At 41.7% G+C, this 25,000-nt stretch overlaps 3 protein-coding genes across 6 annotated transcripts in view; 2 read left to right on the forward strand and 1 right to left on the reverse strand.

Annotated features, from left to right (window-relative positions):
• Positions 1 to 3,267, forward strand: part of fyco1b (FYVE and coiled-coil domain autophagy adaptor 1b) — an 18,540-nt gene extending 15,273 nt beyond the window's left edge. The window contains exons 16-18 of the mRNA XM_060868547.1: positions 21 to 231; positions 319 to 428; positions 510 to 3,267. Of these exons, the coding sequence (XP_060724530.1) occupies positions 21 to 231; positions 319 to 428; positions 510 to 579 (391 nt within the window). The 3' untranslated portion in view covers positions 580 to 3,267. The remainder of the gene's footprint in view (positions 1 to 20; positions 232 to 318; positions 429 to 509) is intronic.
• Positions 1 to 25,000, reverse strand: part of LOC132844833 (protein THEM6-like) — a 261,817-nt gene that overhangs the window by 139,026 nt on the left and 97,791 nt on the right. The gene's annotated exons all lie outside the window — the stretch shown is intronic.
• adcyap1r1a (adenylate cyclase activating polypeptide 1a (pituitary) receptor type I) overlaps positions 24,499 to 25,000 on the forward strand; it is a 31,142-nt gene continuing 30,640 nt past the window's right edge. For all 4 annotated transcript variants that reach the window (XM_060891328.1, XM_060891407.1, XM_060891478.1 and 1 more), the window contains exon 1: positions 24,499 to 24,797. The gene's annotated coding sequence lies outside the window, so the exon portion shown is untranslated. The remainder of the gene's footprint in view (positions 24,798 to 25,000) is intronic.

The following is a 25,000-nucleotide window of genomic DNA, read 5'->3' on the forward strand; positions in this document are numbered from 1 at the left end:
TTGCGTGTCCTGTCCTTCAGGCAGTCCGTGCCGTTTGGTGTAGAGGAGATCTCCAACTTCGGTCAGGAGTTCAGAGAACTCTTCATAAAGTCCAGCTGCTACAGTCTCATCCCCATCACCATGGTTACCGCTGGATCCACCATCAGATGGGTGTTTACCTCTATGCCAAAGAGCATCTCCTTTAGTGTGGTGTACAGAGAGGGAACAGACACCCCAGTGGAGCAAGCCAAGGTAGAACACACACACACACACACACACACACACACATATTTCGCGGCGTGTACACTGGACCTCTCTTCCTCTTTCTCTCTCTTACAGGTTCTGATCGCTTTAACCAGGTGTAATTCACACAAGAAGGAAATCGAGGGCCAGGTGAAAGCTCGTAACCCCGGCGAATATGCACTTATCTTTGACAACTCCTTCTCCAGGTCTGCATTCAACATTCACTGCATTTTATACCACTCTTTAAAAGCACCCTGGTCCTGACTCTCGTCCGTCTCGTCCTGCAGGTTCATCTCCAAAAAAGTGCTGTACAAACTGAGCACGGAGCAAACGGGCGTCTCCGACGGCACAGAGTGAGCCGTGAAACAGGGAAGCACACGTCATACACACTTCTGTCCATCTGGGTGAAGAGAATCCATGAAAAGTTATTCGAGCCTTTTGTGTTTTCCGGACAGTTTTAATTTCTCCGTTTTAAAAAAAAAATAATTAAGGCCAAACTCTTACAAGGACACAGCACACTAACGATCGATTCGAGCTAATCAGCTTTACAGGGTATTATGCTAATTTAACTTGCACGTATATATTGTTAGTACAGAAAGCATTTGTATAGACAAGAGATCTATTAAAGCAGAAGGTGTTCATGGTAGGTGTGAGACAGAGCTGGAGATAATAAGCTGGATGCACTATAAATCATGCTGAGCTTTAAATCTCTACAGGAACGTCTGCGATTATAAAACGAAATCTATTTTTTCTGTACTTTACGACCAACACACAGACCGTATAATAAATGTATAGCGGGAGAATTTTGAAAAAGAAACAAAAAGAGCTTGACGGAGGTTTTTAATTCATCCCGTTAAAAAAAAAAAAAAACAAAAAAAAAACGAAACGTTTCTTGCTCTTAACTGACGCCACACAGAGACGAAGGCCTTCTATGCACAGACGTGTTCACGAGAGCACAAGCTTCGAATGAAATTGTAGATAACGAACGCGCCGTCTCGTTATCTGAGAACAGCGGTTCCGCACGTTTAAAGGTTTTCCTGAGCATCTCAGAGCGATTACACAAATGCGCCAAGATGAGCTGTGTAATTGTCCCGGGCGCAAGCGTGGCGTTTTTACAGTTCACTGTGCGTTTCTGTTCCGCTGACGTGACGAGAAAATCTTTATAAGGTAATATCAATGCTGCTCTGTTTATTTAAATGAGATTCCTGATCTTTAAGCCAACGAGCTGAACCAAGTTGAACCCAGCGCACAGTGGAAATAGGCGCTTTTTTTTGTTTGTTAAATCTTACCGATGAGCATTAAACGGGCGGGTTGAGAAATCAAACCTTTCCCAATTTTTCATCCAGGAGATCTTAGGTATACGACGTGCGCACGTGTAGTTTTGCACTTTAGTTTATAAGCTTAAAGGATTTCTCTCACATATAAAAGTTAGGAACTATATTTCTATTTTCTGTTTGATTTTTTTCGATCCACATTTTCATGTGCGTACTCAAATTTGCACCGAGCCTCATTTTCACAAGCTTTTAGTGAAGCTTATTTTATTAAAAACCGATTAAATGCATTTTTAATTAACGTCATTGTTTACATTAAAGGTGGGGTCTCCGATATTTGAGAAACGCTTCAGAAAACTGAGTCGGGACGACAAGCTAAACAAAAATCAAAACAAACGTGTAGCCAATGAGCAGAAAGGGGCGTGTCTTGTCTATGTGGGCGGAGAGAGTGTTCAGTGCGCATGTGTGACATCAGCAGAAAGCGGTTTTTAACGTTGACACGGAGGATAAAAACAAAGAAAGAAAGTGAAGAAAGACTTACGATAAGGTAAGAAGTAGGACGTGTTAATATAGGATCAGCTTTCCAGCGCTGGAGAGAACTGAAGGAGCAGGAAGTTGGTCACATATTCACAGATTGGAGTTTCCTGAGTCAATAACTCCTGAGCTAAACACTGTTACTACACAAATAACACCTCTTTTCTATCGTAGTAATGTAGAGACGCAGCTACAACCGTGTTTTGTGTAGTAACAGCGTTTAGCTCAGGAGTTATTGACTCCAATCTGTGAATATGCGCACATGCACACATTCGCACTGAACACTCTCTCCGCCCATATTGACAAGACCCGCCCCTTTCTGCTCATTGGCTACACGTTTGTTTTGATTTTTGTTTTGTTTGGTGGCCCATCGCAGTTTTCAGAAGCATTTCTCAAATATCAGAGACCCTACCTTTAAGCCCCGCCCACAAAACCCCATAAAAGGCAAAGCCCACAGAGCTGAAAACAACATGATGTGCAGTAAAACTTCCACCTTTTCCTTTGTGCTAATTAAACAGCTGAGTAATTCATTGCTGAGCAGTTATAATTGATTGTTTTCTTACTTTTGAAATAATCAATGTTTTATTCAATTATTTTATTACATTTGTGTGTAAAGTTTTGGTAACCCATCACCAACAGACACAATCGCTATCTTTGACATGAGAGGCTTGAGAAAATATGACCTCATTATCAGTAAGGGAACTAAGTGCACATGGCTGCTCCCTGGGTTTTATGGTGCAAGTGTTTTTCAGTCCACTGGAAGGATTTTGCTATTGAGAGGAATAGAGAGATCTGAATTAGGGATCTGATTGAGACGCAGCCTACAGGATATTATCGTTAACTTACAGACTTCAGGAGGCGGGACCTAGGAGAAAGGTCCAAGATGGCTGCTCAGATAACATTCTAGCATGATATACAGGAAAGTCCTGAATGTCAGCAGTAAGAGTGTACGAGGTGAGATGATGTGATCGAAGCGATTTGAGGTGAATATTAACTACATTTGTGGAAAACTGGAAAATGGATTCAGTTTGATTTGAACCTTTTCCCTCTGTCACTTTTTTATTTCCCCCGGAAAAGCACTTGGACTTTGGACTGTTTTTAACTGTTTTAATTCCTATAAGCACATGATATCCAGCCGGACACTGGGATTAGACGTACAGGTCTGATTGATTATAGGACTCATTTATTGAAATTAAACTGATCAATATAATAAACTGACATCAGTGTCCAAACGCTCAAACGATTGTCTTTTTTTATTATTATTCATTCATTCATCTTCTACCGCTTATCCGAACTACCTCGGGTCACGGGGAGCCTGTGCCTGTCTCAGGCGTCATCGGGCATCAAGGCAGGATACACCCTGGACGGAGTGCCAACCCATCACGGCACACACACACTCTCATTCACTCACGCAAACACACACTACGGACAATTTTCCAGAGATGCCAATCAACCTACCATGCATGTCTTTGGACCGGGGGAGGAAACCGGAGTACCCGGAGGAAACCCCCGAGGCACGGGGAGAACATGCAAACTCCACCCACGGGAATCGAACCCCAACCCTGGAGGTGTGAGGCGAACGTGCTAACCACTAAGCCACCGTGCCCCTTTATTATTATTAATTTATTTTTTCATTTTAATACTGCAGATAAGATGTATCAGCTGGATAGAAGTTCAAATTAAGTTCTAATGTGCCGTTTTTCTTCATCTTGATTCATAACCCGAGCTGCGAGAACCTGTACGAGCTCCACACGCCACACGTTTGTTCTCTCGGTGTGGCGGTCGGTTGCTGAGGGTTACGGCCGCAGCAGGACTGTAGATAGACTGTAGGTTCTCCAGCTCGCTATGCAAGGTTAATGAGCTCGTTTTAAAGCAGGTCATGTCGTCTGCATGGCTTTGCCTCCTGCCTTCTGTGGTTTACACAATCTCTCACACTCGTACAGAGAGAGAGAGAGAGGTTAGATGGATGGTGAGAGAGATGGGGGTTGAACAACCATGTGGGCTGCATATCAATAAACTCTGAAGGCAGTAAATAAGCCAGTGCTTCACATGCGCTGTAAATAACATTCTTTTTTTTTTAATTTTTTTTTTATCTTTCTTTCACGAATCACTCGCGATCACAAAGCACTACAGGAACACTTTTTATTTGTACTTTTGGAAATCAATATTTCTTCTAAAAGAAGAAATAATGCAACACGATTAAAAGAATAAAAAAAGCTTATATAATATTTTATTTACGTTTATGTGTCTTCTAGATCTAGATTTATTTTAGCACTTTTCACTGGAGTCTCCATTGTCATTTAGAAGTGAAGCTCTGTAAACTGTAGGTTTCCCACCAAAGGAAAGTCTTCCTGATGAGACGAGTATTTGTTTGTTTTTTTCTAGCATCTCAAGCCGTGGGTTGTTTTTCTTCGTTTGTTTGTTTGCTTTTTAACTTTTTACCAACTTAAAAGAGAAGCTGCTGAAGAAGTGACTGTTAGTTGTGGTAAAAGAGGAATAAAACTCTTCAGATTCTGTCTGGTTTTGATTATTTCTTCAGACCAGCAGTGTGTTCTTACGTCATATCCTGGATTGAGGATAAATCCCGCCCCGGAGGACCAGCGGCATCACAAGTGGAACAACAAAAGACTTCTGCAGAAACAACAAAATCATGTTGGTTCAGTTCCGCCTCCTCCAATCTCTCTGGTCATTTATCAACATCTCCTGATCGTTCACTTCAGCACACGCTCTGCCTTTTAGATTGGATTCCACAGGCGTCATTAGCCAGGTGAGAGATCTGTGAACGCTGCTATCCATTCTGAACGCGGCCCAGTCGAGCAGCATCATCAATCTGGCCTTTAAGAGTTCTTTGTGCCCGCCATGCCCCCCTCTGTGCCAGACGTCTCCACCAGATGAGTTTATAAAAAGCCCTGAGCTCTGCGGGTTTTCCTGCCGCAGCTTGTGTGACAGACAGAGAGACGGCCATTCAGACATGATGCCTAGAACCACAGTGTTTTTACAAGCCTGCGGTGGAATTAATGATCCTGAGGTCCAGATGGATCCTGTGCATTTTTTTTGTCTTTTTCTGTTGTCATGCTACTGCAGCATGCCATGAACTGCAGCAGCACTAGGTGGCGGTCTCAGCTGTCTCACTTGATCTCCATTAAAAATGCTGATTTTAGTGTCACCATAAACAGGAATGAACATGATTCTTATTCATGACTCTAGCGCACCAAATTGTGAGGTTGGAAAAAATGGGAGATGATTTTCCTTTTTCCTTCTCACTCCCTGTAAAAGAGGGAGTGGGTCTGTATCTGTCCTTCTGAGACAATATCATGCACATCTTTATTTAGAGAAAATCAAATTAATTATTCAGTGCCTTTTAACTACATTTAAGACAACAATACAGTGCAAAAACTGTAAAAGCCCACACCCCTTTTAGTGTGACTGACTGAAAGGTCACGCCCCTTTTAGTGTGACTGCCCGAAAGGTCACGCCCCTTTTAGTATGACTGACAGAAAGGTTACGCCCTTTTTAGTGTGACTGACAGAAAGGTCACGTCTATTTAGTGTGACTGACCGAAAGGTCACGCCCCTTTTAGTGTGACTGACCGAAAGGTCACGCCCCTTTTAGTATGACTGACAGAAAGGTTACGCCCTTTTTAGTGTGACTGACAGAAAGGTCACGTCTATTTAGTGTGACTGACCGAAAGGTCACGCCACCTTTTAGGCCCCGCCTCCTTCAGTAGGTCTAACAGGCACAAAGGCCCCGCCTCCTTCATAGGTCTAACAGGCACAAAGGCCATCACCTCCTTCAGTAGGTCTAACAGGCACAAAGGCCCCGCCTCCTTCATAGGTCTAACAGGCACAAAGGCCCCGCCTCCTTCAGTAGGTCTAACAGGCACAAAGGCCCTGCCTCCTTCAGTAGGTCTAACAGGCACAAAGGCCCCGCCTCCTTCAGTAGGTCTAACAGGCACAAAGGCCCCGCCTCCTTCAGTAGGTCTAACAGGCACAAAGGCCCCGCCTCCTTCATAGGTCTAACAGGCACAAAGGCCATCACCTCCTTCAGTAGGTCTAACAGGCACAAAGGCCCCGCCTCCTTCAGTAGGTCTAACTGGCACAAAGGCCTCGCCTCCTTCAGTAGGTCTAACAGGCACAAAGGCCCCGCCTCCTTCAGTAGGTCTAACAGGCACAAAGGCCCCGCCTCCTTCAGTAGGTCTAACAGGCACAAAGGCCCCGCCTCTTTCAGTAGGTCTAACAGGCACAAAGGCCTCGCCTCCTTCATAGGTCTAACAGGCACAAAGGCCATCACCTCCTTCAGTAGGTCTAACAGGCACAAAGGCCCCGCCTCCTTCAGTAGGTCTAACAGGCACAAAGGCCTCGCCTCCTTCATAGGTCTAACAGGCACAAAGGCCATCACCTCCTTCAGTAGGTCTAACAGGCACAAAGGCCTCGCCTCCTTCATAGGTCTAACAGGCACAAAGGCCCCGCCTCCTTCAGTAGGTCTAACAGGCACAAATGCCTCGCCTCCTTCATAGGTCTAACAGGCACAAAGGCCATCACCTCCTTCAGTAGGTCTAACAGGCTCAAAGGCCCCGCCTCCTTCAGTAGGTCTAACAGGCACAAAGGCCCCGCCTCCTTCAGTAGGTCTAACAGGCACAAAGGCCCCGCCTTCTTCATAGGTCTAACAGGCACAAAGGCCATCACCTCCTTCAGTAGGTCTAACAGGCGCAAAGGCCCCGCCTCCTTCATAGGTCTAACTGGCACAAAGGCCTCGCCTCCTTCAGTAGGTCTAACTGGCACAAAGGCCTCGCCTCCTTCAGTAGGTCTAACTGGCACAAAGGCCTCGCCTCCTTCAGTAGGTCTAACTGGCACAAAGGCCTCGCCTCCTTCAGTAGGTCTAACTGGCACAAAGGCCTCGCCTCCTTCAGTAGGTCTAACTGGCACAAAGGCCTCGCCTCCTTCAGTAGGTCTAACAGGCACAAAGGCCCCGCCTCCTTCAGTAGGTCTAACTGGCACAAAGGCCTCGCCTCCTTCAGTAGGTCTAACAGGCACAAAGGCCATCACCTCCTTCAGTAGGTCTAACAGGCGCAAAGGCCCCGCCTCCTTCAGTAGGTCTAACTGGCACAAAGGCCTCGCCTCCTTCAGTAGGTCTAACAGGCTCAAAGGCCCCGCCTCCTTCATAGGTCTAACTGGCACAAAGGCCCCGCCTCCTTCAGTAGGTCTAACAGGCACAAAGGCCCCGCCTCCTTCATAGGTCAAACTGGCACAAAGGCCTCGCCTCCTTCAGTAGGTCTAACAGGCTCAAAGGCCCCGCCTCCTTCATAGGTCTAACTGGCACAAAGGCCTCGCCTCCTTCAGTAGGTCTAACAGGCTCAAAGGCCCCGCCTCCTTCATAGGTCTAACAGGCACAAAGGCCCCGCCTCCTTCAGTAGGTCCAACAGGTCCAATAGAGCTTAAACAGGCCACGCCCCTGTTATAGAACTGGTGTACAACTTAGTAAATTGTTAAAAATATTATCTGTATTTGAAATTTGTGCTTAATAATTTACATGAGTAATAATAATAGTTTTTTTTATATTTATTTTTTTAATATTATTTAATAATGTTTAATTTTATTATATTGTTTGCTGCTAGAATTCTGTTTATGCTGCAGTTTAAACATTTTTAATAATTAGCCAAAAATCTTTGTGATTCAAAACAAGGTCATCCAGAGTATTTCTTTATTTTCCTGATTTTAGACATTTTCCGACCTGTATTAATTAGCCTAATTAGCTCCACCCCTTTTTCTCTTCTTCACGTCAGCTCTGCTTTATTAAAACGGAAGAGTACAGGAAATAAAAATGAAATGAGACCAGACACGCAGGTGATGAGGTTAATAAATATTGTTAGAAAGTAAGTGAGTTCTTCAAGATACCAGTGGAACACGATGTGGAAATCATCAGCTTCAGAAGAAAATGTTAGGAAACATGTCAAGGTACATCTGTCTTTGTGTGTGAGTTTTCATTTATTTCTGTGTGTGTGTGTGTGTGTGTGTGTGTGTGTGTGTGTGTGTGTGTGTGTGTGTGTGTGTGAGTGAGAAACAAAACTCCCAGCTGAGGTATTAGATTGACCACTGTGCCTTCGTACCCGCTGTGTGCTCATGTCAAACACGATTTCACTGCAGCTTTTTTTCCTGATACATTTCGGCACAAACTTCTAATCTGTCAGACAACACAGGAGCTCATCTCAGCACTTCATCTCAGCACTTCATCTCAGCACTTCATCTCAGCACTTCATCTCTTTCATATCTTCATATATCTGTATTACGAAAAGAAAAATTTCAATATCAATATTTATCTGGGGGGCGCGATGGCTCACCTCACACGGTGGCTCACCTCGCCTCACACCTCCAGGGTTGGGAGTTCGATTCCCGCCTCCTCCTTGTGTGTGTGGAGTTTGCATGTTCTCCCTGTGCCTCGGGGTTTCCTCCGGGTACTCCGGTTTCCTCCCCCGGTCCAAAGACATGCATGGTAGGTTGATTGGCATCTCTGGAAAATTGTCCGTAGTGTGTGAGTGTGTGAGTGAATGAGAGTGTGTGTGTGCCCTGCGATGGGTTGGCACTCCGTCCAGGGTGTATCCTGCCTTGATGCCCGATGACGCCTGAGATAGGCACAGGCTCCCCGTGAACCGAGGTAGTTCGGATAAGCGGTAGAAAATGAATGAATGAATGAATGAATGAATATTTATCCACCTTGATTTTTAGCTGCTGGATGATATGTAGAAATTGATGTGATCTATGAATATGTGTAAAAAAAAAAACAAAAAAACATGGAATGTTCCGGCACAGCCTCGGTTCATATATCTGCATATTGCCGTCACCTCATACTTCCTGTCACCCATCATGTCTTTGTGGACTTCAGGAGTGAATCAGAGCTGCGCTCAGTGTGGAGATGACATGGAGTCTCACATGATGAATGTTTCTCTCTCTCTCTCTCTTTCTCTCTCTCTCTCTCTCTCTCTCTCTCTCTCTCTCTCTCTCTCTCTCTCTCAGCACCAGGGAATAAGTCCAAGCGTAATAATTCTGTCCTGCTTTTACCATCTCATTCATCAAAGACAAACCGAACCTTGACCTCTCTGCTCTTCTCCTCTTTAGCAATTTCCATCTAGATGTTTTGTGTTAAAAAAAATACACACAAGATCGTTTCAGTGAGATTTTCCAGGTTTACACCATCTTAAAATCACGTCGTTCATTCATTAAATCGTTTTTTTTTTCTTCTAATGCACAACTCTTTCCGAATGATAACTGTATTATGTCTGTTGTTTCCATGACGACCCACGGCAGCTCAGCATCTCATTCTAAAGGCTCCAGAGCATCGGGAGGGGTCGATGTAAGGACGTTCATCTCTTGGAGAAACACAACATCAGAGAGGGTTTTTTTTATTTTTTAAAGGACTGCAAACAGGAAAAAAAAAATTCAATCAAAGTTGAAATGTTTCTAGATGACGGCTAAGATGCAACAATTCACGATATCGTGTGGGGTGTCAATACTTTTGATACCAGGTGGGAGAAACAGGACATTAACCAAAGAATAAAAAGGAAGGGAAAATAAAATAAAGGATCAGTTCTATAGATGGATGAAAGCAGTGATGCTCTGAAAAACAAAAAAATCGTAATAAAGAGGAATCCTTGCTAAATCTAGCTAATCGATCTTAGCGTCTTAGCTAGCACTGAGGTAAAGGACTGCCGCTGGTGTGTGTTAGCGAATTAAGGAATAAAACACTCAAGGCTGGGATGTTATAGAAAAATAATCCATGATGCAACGGAGTGATGATACTTGTATACGTTTAACTAAACTGATTCAAGCGAGAAACCCAGGTTCCAAAACAAACGCACCAAACTTGTTCTGACTGTAAATCAAAAGGCAGGTCTAATATTTCAGTGTCGCCATGGTAACAGATGATGTACAGGGACATGCCACATATGGAAAAGCAGAAAATATCTACATTTTTAACAAAGAGAAACATGATTTCTACGGCAAATTTTGCTGTAAGGAGACGTTTATGGAAGGAGTCTCCAGCGTCAGGAAGGTTCCATAGTAATACGAACCGATATGGTTAGTTTATAAGGTAAATGACGATATGAATGACCTATTCTTTTGGATGTTCGTCATTCATATCGTCATTTACGTTATATACTAACCATAGCGTTAATATGTCACAAATGAGTCGCAAATGTGTCGAGTTATCAGAGGGTGGAGGATGTACTGTAGGGTTCAATGAGGAGCTGGAGGGGTTCTAATTAACATATTCATGGAATTGAATTTTATAGCACATGAAGAGCTGTTTACTTTCTAAGACGTTGTCGGTTTGACGTTCGGTATGATCTTAAAGATAAATGTTTTAATGTGTGAGGTTTCAATTAAAAAAATAAGCGCAAACGTGGAGTATTACGTAGCGTAAATTCCAGGGTGTTCGCCGATCCCCTGAGCTCGTCTCCGAGTCCTGGTCTAATCGAATGACAGCGTGTCTTGCCCGGTCGTCTCTCTGTGAATTACAGGAACAGGTGCACGGCTCCGCCTGCTCCAAAACGACTTCAAATATCTAATTGAAAAATTACAGCAGAGATTAGCCGTGCTAATTACTGCCCTTAAAGCCTCGGAAGATCGGCGAGCTGCTAATGCGCTCCGAGCCCCTGACATCCGGCATGTTTATAATAACCTGTCAGGTATTTCACCAAGATTCTTTTTGTCCCTCTCCATTTCTTCTCCATTTCTTCTCCATTTCTTTTTTAGCTGTTAAGACTTGAAGCTCTTATTGTATGTCGGAGCTTCTTGTGTGAAACGTGTTGCTTTTCTCCTTCCTGGGTTTGATGAGCTCATTAGCGTGCTGCTGAAGACGAGAACATGAACGCTGTGATCTTTTATTCATTCGCCATTTCTCCATTCTTCTCTCTCCAGGCTGCTTCTTAACGCTCTGTGTATGACATCCATCATGCTTGAGCTAACCTGAGCGAAAGAGAGAGAGAGAGAGAGAGAGATTAAAGGAGATGGAGAGAGGAAGAAGTAACGAGTGAGAATAGACAAAATCTGAGAAAGGAGAGAGAGAAAAATGAATGAAAGGAGGGAAAGAAGAGAGGAGTGAAAGAATGAGAGAAAAAAATGAAAATGGAAGGGAGAGGAGAGAAAGAGTAAGAGAAAAAAAATCAAAAAGGAGAGAAGTAAAAGAGATTATGAGAGGCACGAGAGAGAGAAAATAAAGGAGAGAGAGTGAGAGAGAGAGAAATAAAAGGGAGAGAGAGAGATTGAAGGAGATGGAGAGAGGAAGAAGTAATGAGAGAGATGAGAGAAAATATGAGAAAGGAGAGAGAAAGAAAGATGAATGAAAGGGCAGAGAGGAGAGAAAGAGTGAGAGAAAGAAAAGTAAAGGGGGATAAGAGAGGAGTGAAAGAATGAGAGAAAGAAATGAAAAACGATGGGAGAGGAGAGAAAGAGTAAGAGAAAAAAATCAAAAAAGAGAGAAGTAAAAGAGATTATGAGAGGCACAAGAGAGAGAAAATAAAGGAGAGAGAGTGAGAGAGAGAGAGAGAGAGAGAGAGAGAGAGAGAGAGAGAGAGAGAGAGAAATAAAAGGGAGAGAGAGAGAGAGAGAGAGAGAGAGAGAGAGAGAGAGAGAGAGAGAGATTGAAGGAGATGGAGAGAGGAAGAAGTAACGAGAGAGAAGAGAGAAAATATGAGAAAGGAGAGTGAAAGAAAAATGAATGAAAGGGCAGAGAGGAGAGAAGGAGTGAGAGAAAGAAAATTAAAGGGTGATAAGAAGAGAGGAGTGAAAGAATGAGCGAAAGAAATGAAAAACGAAGGGAGAGGAGAGAAAGAGTAAGAGAAAAAATCAAAAAAGAGGCGAGAGAGAGAGAGAGAGAGAGAGAGAGAGAGAGAGAGAGAGAGAGAAAGGAGAGTCATTTCACTCATCACAGCAGTTCTAAGCTCCTCTAATTCCACAAATGTCAAATACCAAGTCAACCTGAATTCTAATATTTTCACCTTTTCTCTCTATTTTTATCAGAATGAAATGAAAGTTCTGGAAACAGTCGTCATGTCACTCGAGGCTTCATTACGTCTCTTATGAACAGAGATCTAATGTTTCATTTCATTCCACTCGTTCTGTAAAGAAATGACAGACTGATTGACACTGCGATTGGCTCTGAGAGCTGACAGATGAAGTGCAGTATGATGTGTGGGCGCTCGCACAGACGACAGGTGTGTGTGTGCGTGTGTGTGTGCGTGTGTGTGTGTGTGTGTGTGCGTGTGCGTGTGTGTGTATGTGCGTCTGTGTGTGTGTGTGTGTGTGTTCTCTATTAAAACTCTCCACACAGGTCTGGTGTGAAGTCCTTTCCCACTCCATCCTGTTCGAACCCAGAGCCTGAGAAGAGCACTTTCCCGTGGTGCGTTCACTAACACAACCGCATAAACGTGATCTCTTTAAAAAAAATAATAATAATCTTGAGAATAACATCATCACACACTCTCAACTGAATGCATTTCACTACTGCTACTGAAACACGGGATCAGATCACAGTCTGAGAAACCGTGCTGTCCGCCCACTTCTGCATACATCACCGTAGCTCACGATCGGCTAACCAACACGACTGACGCGGGAGACCTCGGAATTGTGCACATGTTTCAGCATTAAATGTCTTTGTCCTGTTCTACTCCGCAGGGTTGTTGTAGCTCAGTGGTTAAGGTGTTGCTTTACTGCTTGGAAGGTTGTGAGTTCGAATCCCAGCCCCATCAAGCCACCATTGCTGGGTCCTTGATCAAGACTTTTAATGGAAATAATACAAGACCCTAAATGATGGTTATTAAGAAGCTCATTTGAAAGTAGACACTCAGGAATTTGTAGTTTTTTTTTTTTTTTATAAGTGTTTCTAGTTTTCCTCGAGCCTACTAGGGACAATATATTCATAGAAATGTAAAAAAAAAAAAAAAAAAAAAAACATGCAACAATTAGAATTTTAAATCACTATTAATCGCATGATTTTCTTTTTTTCATTGTTATACGCACAATTCGATAACGAATTCAATAGAAGTGTATTGCGTGCTTTTATTTGTACTACTATATGAACAAAAGTTCATGAACATTTGTAATGTTAATGAGCAGAGGGAAAAACACACGTCTCAAACTAAAGTCCTTACTCGTTTAAATCAGACGTGAGATAAAATAGTTTCTTTATACTGAATGAAAATGGGGGGGCACGGAGGCTTAGTGGTTAGCACGTTCACCTCACACCTCCTGGGTTGGGGGTTCGATTCCCGCCTCCGCCTTGTGTGTGGAGTTTGCATATTCTCCCCGTGCCTCGGGGGTTTCCTCTGGGTACTCCGGTTTCCTCCCCCGGTCTAAAGACATGCATGGTAGGTTGATTGGCATCTCTGGAAAATTGTCCATAGTGTGTGATTGCGTGAGTGAATGAGAGTGTGTGTGTGTGTGTGAATGAGAGTGTGTGTGTGTGCCCTGTGATGGGTTGGCACTCCGTCCAGGGTGTATCCTGCCATGATGCCCGATGACGCCTGAGATAGGCACAGGCTCCCCGTGACCCGAGGTAGTTCGGATAAGCGGTAGAAGATGAATGAGTGAGAGAGAGTGAATGAAAATGTCCCACAAGTCAATGAAAGCCAGTGTATTTGCAAAACAGGGTTTTCGACTGTCCCTGACCATACAGCACGGTCTGTTTCTCTTCATCTGCATACTGCATACCGTGATCCGTCAGCGAGTCAATTAGCGTCTTATTAAAATTAGTTTGTAAAGCGTGGCATCTTTAATCTATTGGATGTCATTAGAGAACCGTGTTTCTATCAGGATCCCGAGAGAATATTCCAATCACACGTTTCTAGACGATCGCTGTATCTATTTAAGTACGGCCAAAAAAAAAGAAAGAAAGAAAGACAGAAAGACAGAAAGAAAAATGTCGCTGTCCTACATCCTACATGTGTATGAGCTCTTTTGATATGGTACAGCTGGGCTATATTTAGAAATGGAGCGATATTATTGGCACTCCGAGTGCTGATAGTGGCATGATTTTGAAATATGACTAATCCTTTTTATTATTTTGTTCTGCAGATTGATGGAGGTTCAAAAAACACACAAACACACAAACACACACACACGCACATACACACACACACCCCCGCACACCGGTTCCTGTTTTTGAATCCAAAACGCATTTGCAAAAATATTTGCCTCCATACACACAGATCTTATTTATTTAGTACTTTTAACTTTCCTATTCTACTCTTCAGCTCTAATCCGTGACCCTAACATCTTCCTGAAGTCCAAGTGGATTTGTATCCATCTCTGGTCCATTCGTCTCAGACCTGTACTGACGATATGGAACAAACGCTGCAGTAATGACTTGGTCAAAGTTGCCATGGAAATTGTAGCTATGAGAGATTTGGCGCTGAGACTCGGGAAGACATGCAGAGTGCACGGCTGTGCAGAACGGTGGACAGGGAAGTGCCAAAAACAGTCTGCTTTTTTCTCTTTCTCTCAAACCCCACTGCATGCCCTGTTGAAGCCTTTAGTATTGGCTCATCGTGCGTCATGAGATGATAGGAGGCTTAGTGGGATGCTTGTACTCGTGAGAAACGCAACAGAGGACGAGAGAAATTGTAGCAGGGCACTGGGGATGAGGTCAGGGGTTTTATTTAGAGTGTGTGTGTGTGTGTGTGTGTGTGTGGGGGATACGTCTCATTGTACACTCAGTGGTGCAATGCTCAGGAGAAAGAGCTCACAGAAAGCAGCTCATTTTTTTTTTTTAATACTGCAGAGAAATAAATGGGAACATTTATTACATTGAAGTTATTATTCAAGTAGAAATGAATAAAAGCTTGGAATCAGAGTGAAGCTAAAGTTTACACACGTATCCAGACTTGCAGTATATAATTATACCGTATAACACAATGTAAATCTAACTGTAGCTATCTTTTACCAAGAATGGTAAAAAGTTTAAAGTCAGGCTCTAAAACCTAACTAAAAGGTTTCTAAATCTTTAATAAAGACAAACTACCGTTTCTTACCATCTGTTGTACTCCTTTTGTCCCTGTCTGTTGCACCTTACAGCTGTATATAATCCACCTTGAATGCTTTACTATAAAAGGTAACTAAGAGCTATGATTTATGTTTATTAAATACGTAAAGCTTCACAATCTTCATCCTCCTTCCCAGGTGGAAGATACACGTAACACAAGCTACTGTACAAAAGATAAAGATATGACCAGACAACCGGGAAGGGTAAAGTTTATTCCCCTTTATAATTCAGTTAGCAGCAAAGTTTGTAATGGTTTAAATTTTCACACTGAATTTTATTTATTTATTTATGTTTGTTTGTTTGTTTGTTTGTTTGTTTTTGTGTTTGTTGGTTGATTGGTTTGTATGATTGTTTGTTTGTTTGTTTGTTTGTTTGTTTATGTATTTATTTATTTACTTATTTATTATAATTTCGAGGAATAGAGACAAAGATTAAATTACATTAAAATAAATAAATAAATAATGCAAGCAAATAAAGAAAAAACAAATAATTCTAAACAAACAAAGAAAATGTGTTTGTTGGTTGGTTGGTTGGTTGATTGATTGGTTGGTTGGTTTATTTATTTATTTATTTAAATATTAAAATTTTGAGGAATAGAGGCAAAGAATAAATGACATTAAATAAATAAATAAATAAATAAATAAATAAATAAAGCAAATAAAGCAAATAAAGAAAAAAACAAATAATTAAAAACAAACAAAGAAAATCAAACAAAAACAAAATTTAACAGACTTACAGCTGTAAATTTAAAAAATAATTTTTTAGTATTTAAGGTTTTTCCCGATAATGTGCTTCTTAGTGACTTTAATTTCCAAAGATGTTTTATAGCTCTGACAAAAAAAAGAGTTTTAAAGCTGATCCATCATCATCATCATCATCATCATCATCATCATCATCATCAGCCTGTTTGAACGGTACATTCACTCATCTGTATCCTTTAAATCCCTCCGTGTTTGCATGTGAACAGAAACACAAATGTGTGTGTTTGTGTGTTCCTGCGTGATCTCCACTCGCATTAGCGTGCTGAATCCACAGCACACTTCATTCCTTCCCAATTAGTTCAGATCCTCGTCTGCCAAAATCCCAAGAAGCGTGTCGGAATTTCTCAGAGCAATCTTGCATCTCTTTGATGTGGCTCAGGCCTTGTTTATTCTGATAACAGTACACGGTGGGGATAAAAACTCAGCCAATTACTCCCTTATGCTCTGCTTTATGTATCTTGGCCTGAAAAACACAGCAGCTCGACAGGAGACTCAGGGCTCTACGTGGGTGAACACCAGGAGCAGATCTTCATTAACCTCCGGCTGGAGTGCAGCAGGAAACGCTGGCAGAGCAACACGGCTGCTGAGGCCACGAGCCAAACCTGCTCTGGCTTTTGCTCTCAAATCGCTGGTGAAAAGAGATGAATCAGATCCAGGAATCTTGGTTGATCCATGAACATGATCCATTAGATGGTTGGTTTTGGACTAAACTGCATGGAGAGGACATGAATACAAAGTGAAACATGTCAGGAGGCACAAATACTTTCCAATGGATTAAATAATTAAGCTTCAAAACTAGCAGTGTAACATAAGACCTTTATACGGGTCTTCATAGTGCTCCAAATATTTGCATATTGTATATAATATTCGGGGGGGGCACGGTGGCTTAGTGGTAAGCTCGTTCGCCTCACACCTCCAGGGTTGGGGGTTCGATTCCCGCCTCCACCTTGTGTGTGTGGAGTTTGCATGTTCTCCCCGTGCCTCGGGGTTTCCTCCGGGTACTCCGGTTTCCTCCCCCGGTCCATCTTTGGCATCTCTGGAAAATTGTCCGTAGTGTGTGATTGCGTGAGTGAATGAGAGTGTGTGTGTGCCCTGCGATGGGTTGGCACTCCGTCCAGGGTGTATCCTGCCTTGATGCCCGATGACGCACAGGCTCCCCGTGACCCGAGGTAGTTCGGATAAGCGGTAGAAAATGAATGAATGAATTCCTGGAGTGTCTTCTTCAATAACAAGTTAAACAGAATCTTTGGATCTTCTGAAAACTGGCTTTCACACTGGCCATGTTCGCTGTGGTCCGAATCGGAGAAGAATTATCACAGAAGTGCATGGACAGCGCAAGCATTTAGACTCATCATATATACAGTATAGAGTAAGGCATCTGATTTGTCTCTTCTGTGTCCCGCATCATTCCCCAGCCGACGATGCTACATGTGATGATGTCGTCGTCGGCTCAGGTTCAGTGCCAAAGTGTGCTTCCCGGTTTCAGACTCAACTCCCAGTTATGAAGCCGTCTATATTACCTGGAGTTATTTCTAGAGCTCATTGTATAGTAGATATCCTAGTCTCCATGTCTATACACTGTCTATAAGAGATTACAGACGTCACCAAGGTGCTCACATTATAATTAGCGTTCTTAATGTAAACTTGAATCAGGGTTGAGGATACAGGGAATTTTTCAGGAAGTCTAAGTTCTCTAGTCTAGTCTGGTCTTGCTTGAGGTCCAGGGTGGTGAGTTGGGCAGCAAACCTAGTTTAGTTTGAGGCATGTTATGAAATGCTATGAGTCTTAAAAATTGCGACTTAATTCAGAAGAAGGTCCAAGGCCGAGACTCGAGTATTACATCGCAGGCGGATTGACAAAAGAAGCTTGCCAAGGTCTAAAAGTCGACATCCCGTTGCTCTTGTTTGCCAGAACGTAAGTACGTGCAGTGTGTGCTTTCACAGAGTACTCTCTGAGAGAGAGAGAGAGAGAGAGAGAGAGAGAGAGAGAGAGCGTATCCTTGCTTTATCATCTCAGCTGGATGACTTTGTCATCCATCCAGCAACCAAAAACTCTGATCTGACATAGTTTTACTTCTGCTACCCGTTGGTTTCAGCACGTTTAACCGCTCTTAACGATGAGCTCACTCATTAAGGATGACAAGTAATATCAGGATCAACAAACATAGTCTCTGATCCCGACCCCAGCAGATTGCAGGACAATTCTTTGTACTACTTACAGTATTGTTTCAAATCACCTTAGTCCTGCTTTTCATTCACAACAACGTCATACGGGAAGAAAAAAAAAATCCCATCATAGAAAACTAATCACAGACATGCGGGAGAACCGGAAGCAGAGTTAATAGAAGATGATGTCCTGGTACAAAGTGTTAAAGTCAGATCTACAGACAGCTCTTTATAATCACACATTGTACTCTGGGATCCTGAAGAACTGATCCATGTAGAAAAACATCCTAGCACTGGAGACCCCTTCCTTAATAGATTAAATTATAGAAAGCTTCAACGTCGCAATGATTCTATTTTTCCATGTTAAATAGCAGTACATGCAAGTTTAGATATGGTCCACCCTGTTGCTATAGAAATGATAAAGTAATCAAACGGATGCATTAATATAAACCTGTGACTTGCATCCCAATACAGAGTCGGAGAAAAGAGCTCACCGATCAGATTAGAGATTTATGTAACACTGCGGTATGAAGCTGCTATTAATATTATATCTATGAGCTGAATTTGATCAGGTTACCATCTTAATCTAACTTTACCTCTAAGAGCTGAAGTATCAGATTCCGAACTCTCACTTAACGCAATCCAGTCTCTCATTTCTACCTGCCTGCCTCTGTCTTATCTTTCCTTTCTTTAACACAGACGTTCGCCCGGAGTGTCGAAGCACCGGAGTTTGTTTTCTTCTCTTGGAACGAAAGAGAGAACGCAGAGTGACACGTGTCACTCCTGTGGCTCCTCGCTCTGCTCAGACAGCCTGTAATTAGAGAATAGGAAAAAAAAAAAAACAGATCTTTTCTATAAAGTCATCCTCCTCTGAAAAGCTCGCCTGAGTGCCAGACAGCTTCTGAATGCGCTTGTCAAAAACAAATGGAACAAAATGAAACAGACAAATTACAGCGAGTGCAGATGGTAAGGGATTGCAGTGTGGAAGTGTCGCGTTTGAACACTTTGTGACATGATGTTTTCTTTGAGCTGTCAGCGATAGGTAATATACAGTAGGTGTGTTCGCTAAATGCCAACACAGTGGTACATCAGGTTGTATTATTTATCATAATATGAGATTTTAGGTCACTTAAAGTCACTTAAAGTCACACTGCAGTCACTTAAGGTCTAAATTCTTACTCTTGAGGAGCAACAAGATGTTAACATCTTTCCACTGGCTTCCATGTGTCCTTTAGAATTGACTCAAAAAACGACACTAAATTTAATTTAAAATCTCTTAATCGTTTATTCAATAAATGATGTTCAAAATCATGTCTTGATTTGACATAATAATTCTTCAGGCTTCATTTATCATTGATGAAAATAAATAAATAAATAAATAAATAAATAAATAAATAATTTTCTTTTTTTTAAATTCAGCATTTAAATAGCCTTATATTATTTTAAATAAACATTTATATTTTTTACTTTTTTATCTATCACTAATCTGTATTTTTATCATTTATTGTCTGCAAATTTTAATATTTCATTTTTGTCCCCTCTTTCTTTCTTTCTTTCTTTCTTTCTTTCTTTCTTTCTTTCTTTCTTTCTTTCTTTCTTTCTTTCTTTCCTGTATGTCTGTGAGAATGCCGTACGCTCCCTCACCTGTCAGTCACAGCAATAACAGCTAATCGTATTCCTAAGTGGGCGGAGAGGATCTTTACTTTACTTTCAGTGTGTCACACATCTGTCCTGTGATGCTGATTGGGAAGCAGGTTTAAAACTGGCTTGTACATGTCTTGGAGGAAGCATGTGTTAGCTAAACACATAGTAGAACAGTTTCTTTCTCCTTCTTCTTCTTAGTAAATTAGTATCTTGTTCAATGGCTTCTAATTCTGCTTGTTGATCCTATTCCTCACTACAATCTGTAAACAGCAGCTTTGCACCATACGGCCCACATTCGAGCGTTTCGAACGTCCTCTTATATAGAAAGCCAGATGATTCATATGACTCATATATATCTTGTTTTATGACATTGACATTCTCTCACATGTGGGGGTGGAGCGGGCACATCAGTCGATGCTCCATCAAATGCACCCCCTTCTTCTCTTCTTTAATGAGAGTGGGGGTTGATGGTATGTGGAGAGGCCATCCACCCCCAAGGGCTCTGTCAATACAGAGTTGTACTGCCCGCCGCTTCAAGCATCCTTCGCTGTCTGCATCACAGGCTCATCTCCATGGCGATCCGTCCCACTCAGGGCCCTAATTGAAGCGCTCCATTGAAGACGTCTGATCATTTGTAAAGCGAGCGCTCTGGGAAACAATGGTGGGAAACGTTAAAGCAAACTCACTCTCACTCCATTTTGAACAGGACGGATGTGTTTTCGGGATGTGCTTCAGATGTGCTCTGCCTTTAATGTGCTCGGATATGCACAGGCCCTTTGTTGCTGACGATTCTGGGGTTAGTTATCTGGGGGCGGTTATTAGTGAGGCGTGAACCTCTCTTCCGGCCGAGAACCTCAACCAGCTCTTTGAGAGCTGTAGAAAGCTCCTGCTAGCTGTGCCAAAGGCTTGAAATAATCTTTTTTTGCCATGGAAACAGTTCAGCAGCTATTGATTTGAGCTTTTTCTCTTTTTCTTTTTTAAGTGCAAGCCTCATATCATAATCCTTATCATTTTGGTGATCTTGATTATTTCACCTTCCTGGTAATGAATTAGATCTTGGCATTCTTTTGTTAAGGATGTACAGCCTATGTGGAATATAGATCCAGCCTTTTTTTTTAGAGAAATATCATCCATGATTCTGCTTCCCGTTGTGCTGGATGCCCTGCAGGTATTCTTGGGCACTTGACACCCCCATGTGTGCTCAGCTCAGCAGCCTTGGAGGAGCTCACTGTGCCTTCTCAGCTTGGTGCACATGCTAGAAGTTGAAGTGAAGTTCATCTAAACAGGGAAGGTGGAAAGCAGCTGAGCTACAAACACACCACATCTTTAACTATGTTAAATGACCCACAGTACAACCTGCTGTACTAGAGCTATTTGTTTTATACATTATGTATTATATACAGGAAAGGGACAGATTTTCATTCTGTTCTCTCTCTCTTTCTCTCTCTCTCTCTCTCTCTCTCTCACACACACACACACACACACACACACACACACACACACACACACACACACACACACACTTTCCTTAAATCCTCCAATCATGCCTTAAAATAAAAGAGATTATATTAGTTGATAATAAAATGAAAGGAGTCATTGTCTTTCTCCATAGTTTTTAAAAATATACTTGAAACCTGAAAAAAAGAGAGATCTGACTTACTAAATGTAATTGAATAGAATTAGAAAACATCTACATTTGCAGTAACACACTTGGGAGCATGCAGTTGTTGGAAAATAGTTTAGAACGTTGTTGTCACTACACTGAAGGTGACTTTTTAATTTTCAATAACAATTGGTTTAGTCCTTTTATAATACAGTAATTTGTTTACAAGTTTCACAATTATTTTATTTAGTAGCCAAATACGTCTTGGTTTAGTAACTATAAGACATCTTATAGAAAATTTCCTCATATCACTTATTACATTTTACTACATACTGTATATTTTTTGTTAATCTATTTATTATAAGTCATAGAGAATTTTGAGAGGTTTTACATTGAGCATTGGAATATCACAGCAGCTCTTATAGAAAATGAATCAACACCTTCTGACCAATAAGATTCAAGAATTGTGTCTTTGTTCTAAAAATATTTTAGTGCTTTCACTGCTTCAAATATAGCAGATTCACCTAAACAAAATGGCTGTATGATTACAGGAACAACAACACATATGTAGGAAATGGACTCAAATGTTGTACATTCCCTATGATATGATCCATGTGAAGATTAATGGATCCGTTTTGATGCAACAAATGAGGTCTCTGTCCGTGGTGCTGAAGCAGCTAAGCACATAATACAAATGAAATCAATTCCTAGATTTTATGTTATAAAAGTTCTATGAATCATGAACTTCCTTTTATCAATATGTAAAAAACTCATCCAAGCTGCCACTGTTGGGCCCTTGAGCAAGGCCCTTAACATCATGGCTGACCCTGCACTCTGACCCCAACTTTGACCAACATCTTTCACACATATACATTTTCATACAATTATGAAGGTCTCTATACAAGAAACTATAATGAGCATTTAGAACCATTTACAGTATTCTGCATTTACAGTATTGCAATAACACATATAGTGTGAAACCTTTTATGGACATCGTTTCTGTTCTTAAAGCCTCTGTTGTTCCCTGTTTGGTGTTACTACAGCAGATCACATAGTCTGATGCTCTTCTTGACAAAACCCTCCCATTTTATCCCGGATTGGGACTGGCCCTGAGAGTTTGTCCTTCAGTGGCTGGATTAGCTAACTACCCTGGAATTGAACCCTGGGCTACTGTAACAAAAGTGCACATTACTCAAATGCCTACAAAACTTTTTCTATACTTAATAGATTCTCTAACTATTCTGTACACACACAAGCAGAAGAAAGCCTACCATAACTCCAGAGCAACCGATGAGCTCTAAAGGTCACTATGATAGAGATTTCAGCCTTACAAGGAGTGGGCTTTGAACCCACAAGGACATTTGTCCATTAGCTTTTAAGGCCAACACCTTAACCACTTAGCCATCCAATGTGTTCTGCTGGAATAATTACTGTGGCATATAAACCATGAAGCAGCAGATTTACACATTTTATAAAATAGCTTCTATTAAGTAAGCATTAGCTGCTCCTGGAACATCTGTGGGCAGAGAATCAGAAACAGGCCAAGCAGATCCAACACTACACACATGAGTTTTGCATGTTCTCCTCCTTGGTTTCCTCCCATCTCCATTACTGGTAGCTGGATTAGCTGCACTAAATTGCCTTTACAAATGAATGAGTGTGCTTCAACCAGCCATGTCTGTTTCCACTTTGTATCCAGTGTTCACATCCCTCTTCTGTAGCACAATGGCACAATGGGCAGATGTCCATGTGGGTTCAAGATTGTATGGTTTAGAAGTTGCCCCTTTGCCCTGTGTTTCTGTCTAAGAGACAGCAATAAACATTAGTATAAAGTAACACGATGGGCAAAAGAGACGGTTGTTTACAAACATATACTGCATATTATACTGAAGAAGAAAAAAATCCTAAACCAATGGGCCACCCTCTTGTATATCTACCTTAACCCAAAGCAAGTGATGGTGATAAGTGTGAAACGTTGACCCTGACTGGACCTTTGTGTGAGGTGAAAGAGGCCTGCTGAAGGACCTAACAAGACTGGGACAGGAAAAATGGTCCAATGGAGCTTAAGTTCAATGCATTAATCAGTCTACAGTACCATCATGCCAGATGTGTTGAGGATAGGAAGAACTACAACTCATACAGGGCAGACACAGGGAAGTAGTATCCTAGTGTTTAAGGTGTTGGACAACAAATTTGAAGGCTGGTAGTTTGAATCCCAGGTCTACCAAACTGCCACTGTTGGGCCCCTTAGCAAGGCCCTTGACTCTCTGTTATATAAAATGTAGGTTGCAAAGGGAAAGGGCAGCTGCCAAACATAAATACTCGTTCATTTACTGGAGCCTATGGCAAAATGACCTTAATAACCTGTCATAACCACTCAGTCCCACCAGTTGTTTGTGAAAACAAGCTAACACAGATACCCCTGAGGTTAGTGGTGCGTTTTCATTTATTCATTTGTCTTTAGTAAGCACTTTTCCTTTGACATTGTCATGTTATATCCAGAGACCGTCCCAGGAACACGGGTTGCAAGGCAGTGCAACATCCTGGAAAGGACTCCATTCCAACAGAGTACACCACGTTTTACATTTTTCATCTATTGATATACACTTAGGTTGCAGACACACTAATCTCACCGGAGTGCTATTTTGGTTGTCTACCCAAAGTACAAATGTGTAATTTAGGGCAACATTTATTGGGAACCATTCAATAAGGAAGACTACTGAAGGTCAATGGAACATCTGCAAAACCCCAGAGGCTTCTTAGTACATCATTTAAGTCCTTTGCAACAACAACCTCTAAATTAATAAATTAACAACCTCTGCGATTAATAATTAGCATCTTCATCTCACCATCATTTTGTATGTAGTTTCCTAAGTAATACACGTCGTATTTGTTAATCGCAACTCAAATTATACACAAGCTTATTTCTCTATGAAGCAGTTTTAATTTGTAAAGACATGCCATGCAACATAGATCTGGTTGGGGATAATATACAATATTTTAGTTTTAATGTACTTCTTACTTCTACTTAAATTGAGACAATTTATTCACTAAACATAAACATACTTAAATTTGTTAGTACATTGATTCATGGCATATTTAATTGACCTCGTACATTATAATATTCCACCAAGTTAAATGTTGGATCAAATCCAAAGTCCAGTGTTTGGAGAGGTTTTTTTTTTTTTTTTTTTTTTTTTTTAGTGTAGCATCCGGGTATTTTTCACCAGTCTTTTGCAGAATACTGCGGTGATACTATTTTACAGGGAGGATTTTTTTTGTGTGTGCGTGTGTGTGTGTGTGTGTGTGTGTATACTCATCTACGTATTGTGATTTAGGACACAGTTTATATCAAATCCACGCATAAGGAAAGACTAGAAGGCAACCAGGAGGGTAGAGCATGCTTTTTGCCTAGCTCTGCCCCGCAGTGACTGTGCGTGTGTGCGCGTGTGTGAGCGTGTGTGCGCAAACCTCACGCATGACTCGCGCGTCCACCCGGGTACCACAATCAGACCCCAAAGCGAAAAGAGGCATCGCAGGCGTCCCAGCAGTTCCAGAGATGGTGAGTACAAACCAGCATTTTTTTTTTAAAAAAAAAGAACATTTAATTCATGCATCCAACTCACCTCCGACCAAACGTGCAAAAAAAAATATCTGGATAGAAAATATTACGGTGTTGAGCTCAAGCTCGAGCTGGTTCTGTAGCGTTGATATGGATAAGAGAGCGATAAAGCGCAAGGGCGCGAGCGGTGCATTCATGACACA

The sequence above is a fragment of the Tachysurus vachellii genome, chromosome 1 (genome assembly GCF_030014155.1).
Source record: "Tachysurus vachellii isolate PV-2020 chromosome 1, HZAU_Pvac_v1, whole genome shotgun sequence".
In the NCBI taxonomy this organism is placed as follows: domain Eukaryota; kingdom Metazoa; phylum Chordata; class Actinopteri; order Siluriformes; family Bagridae; genus Tachysurus; species Tachysurus vachellii.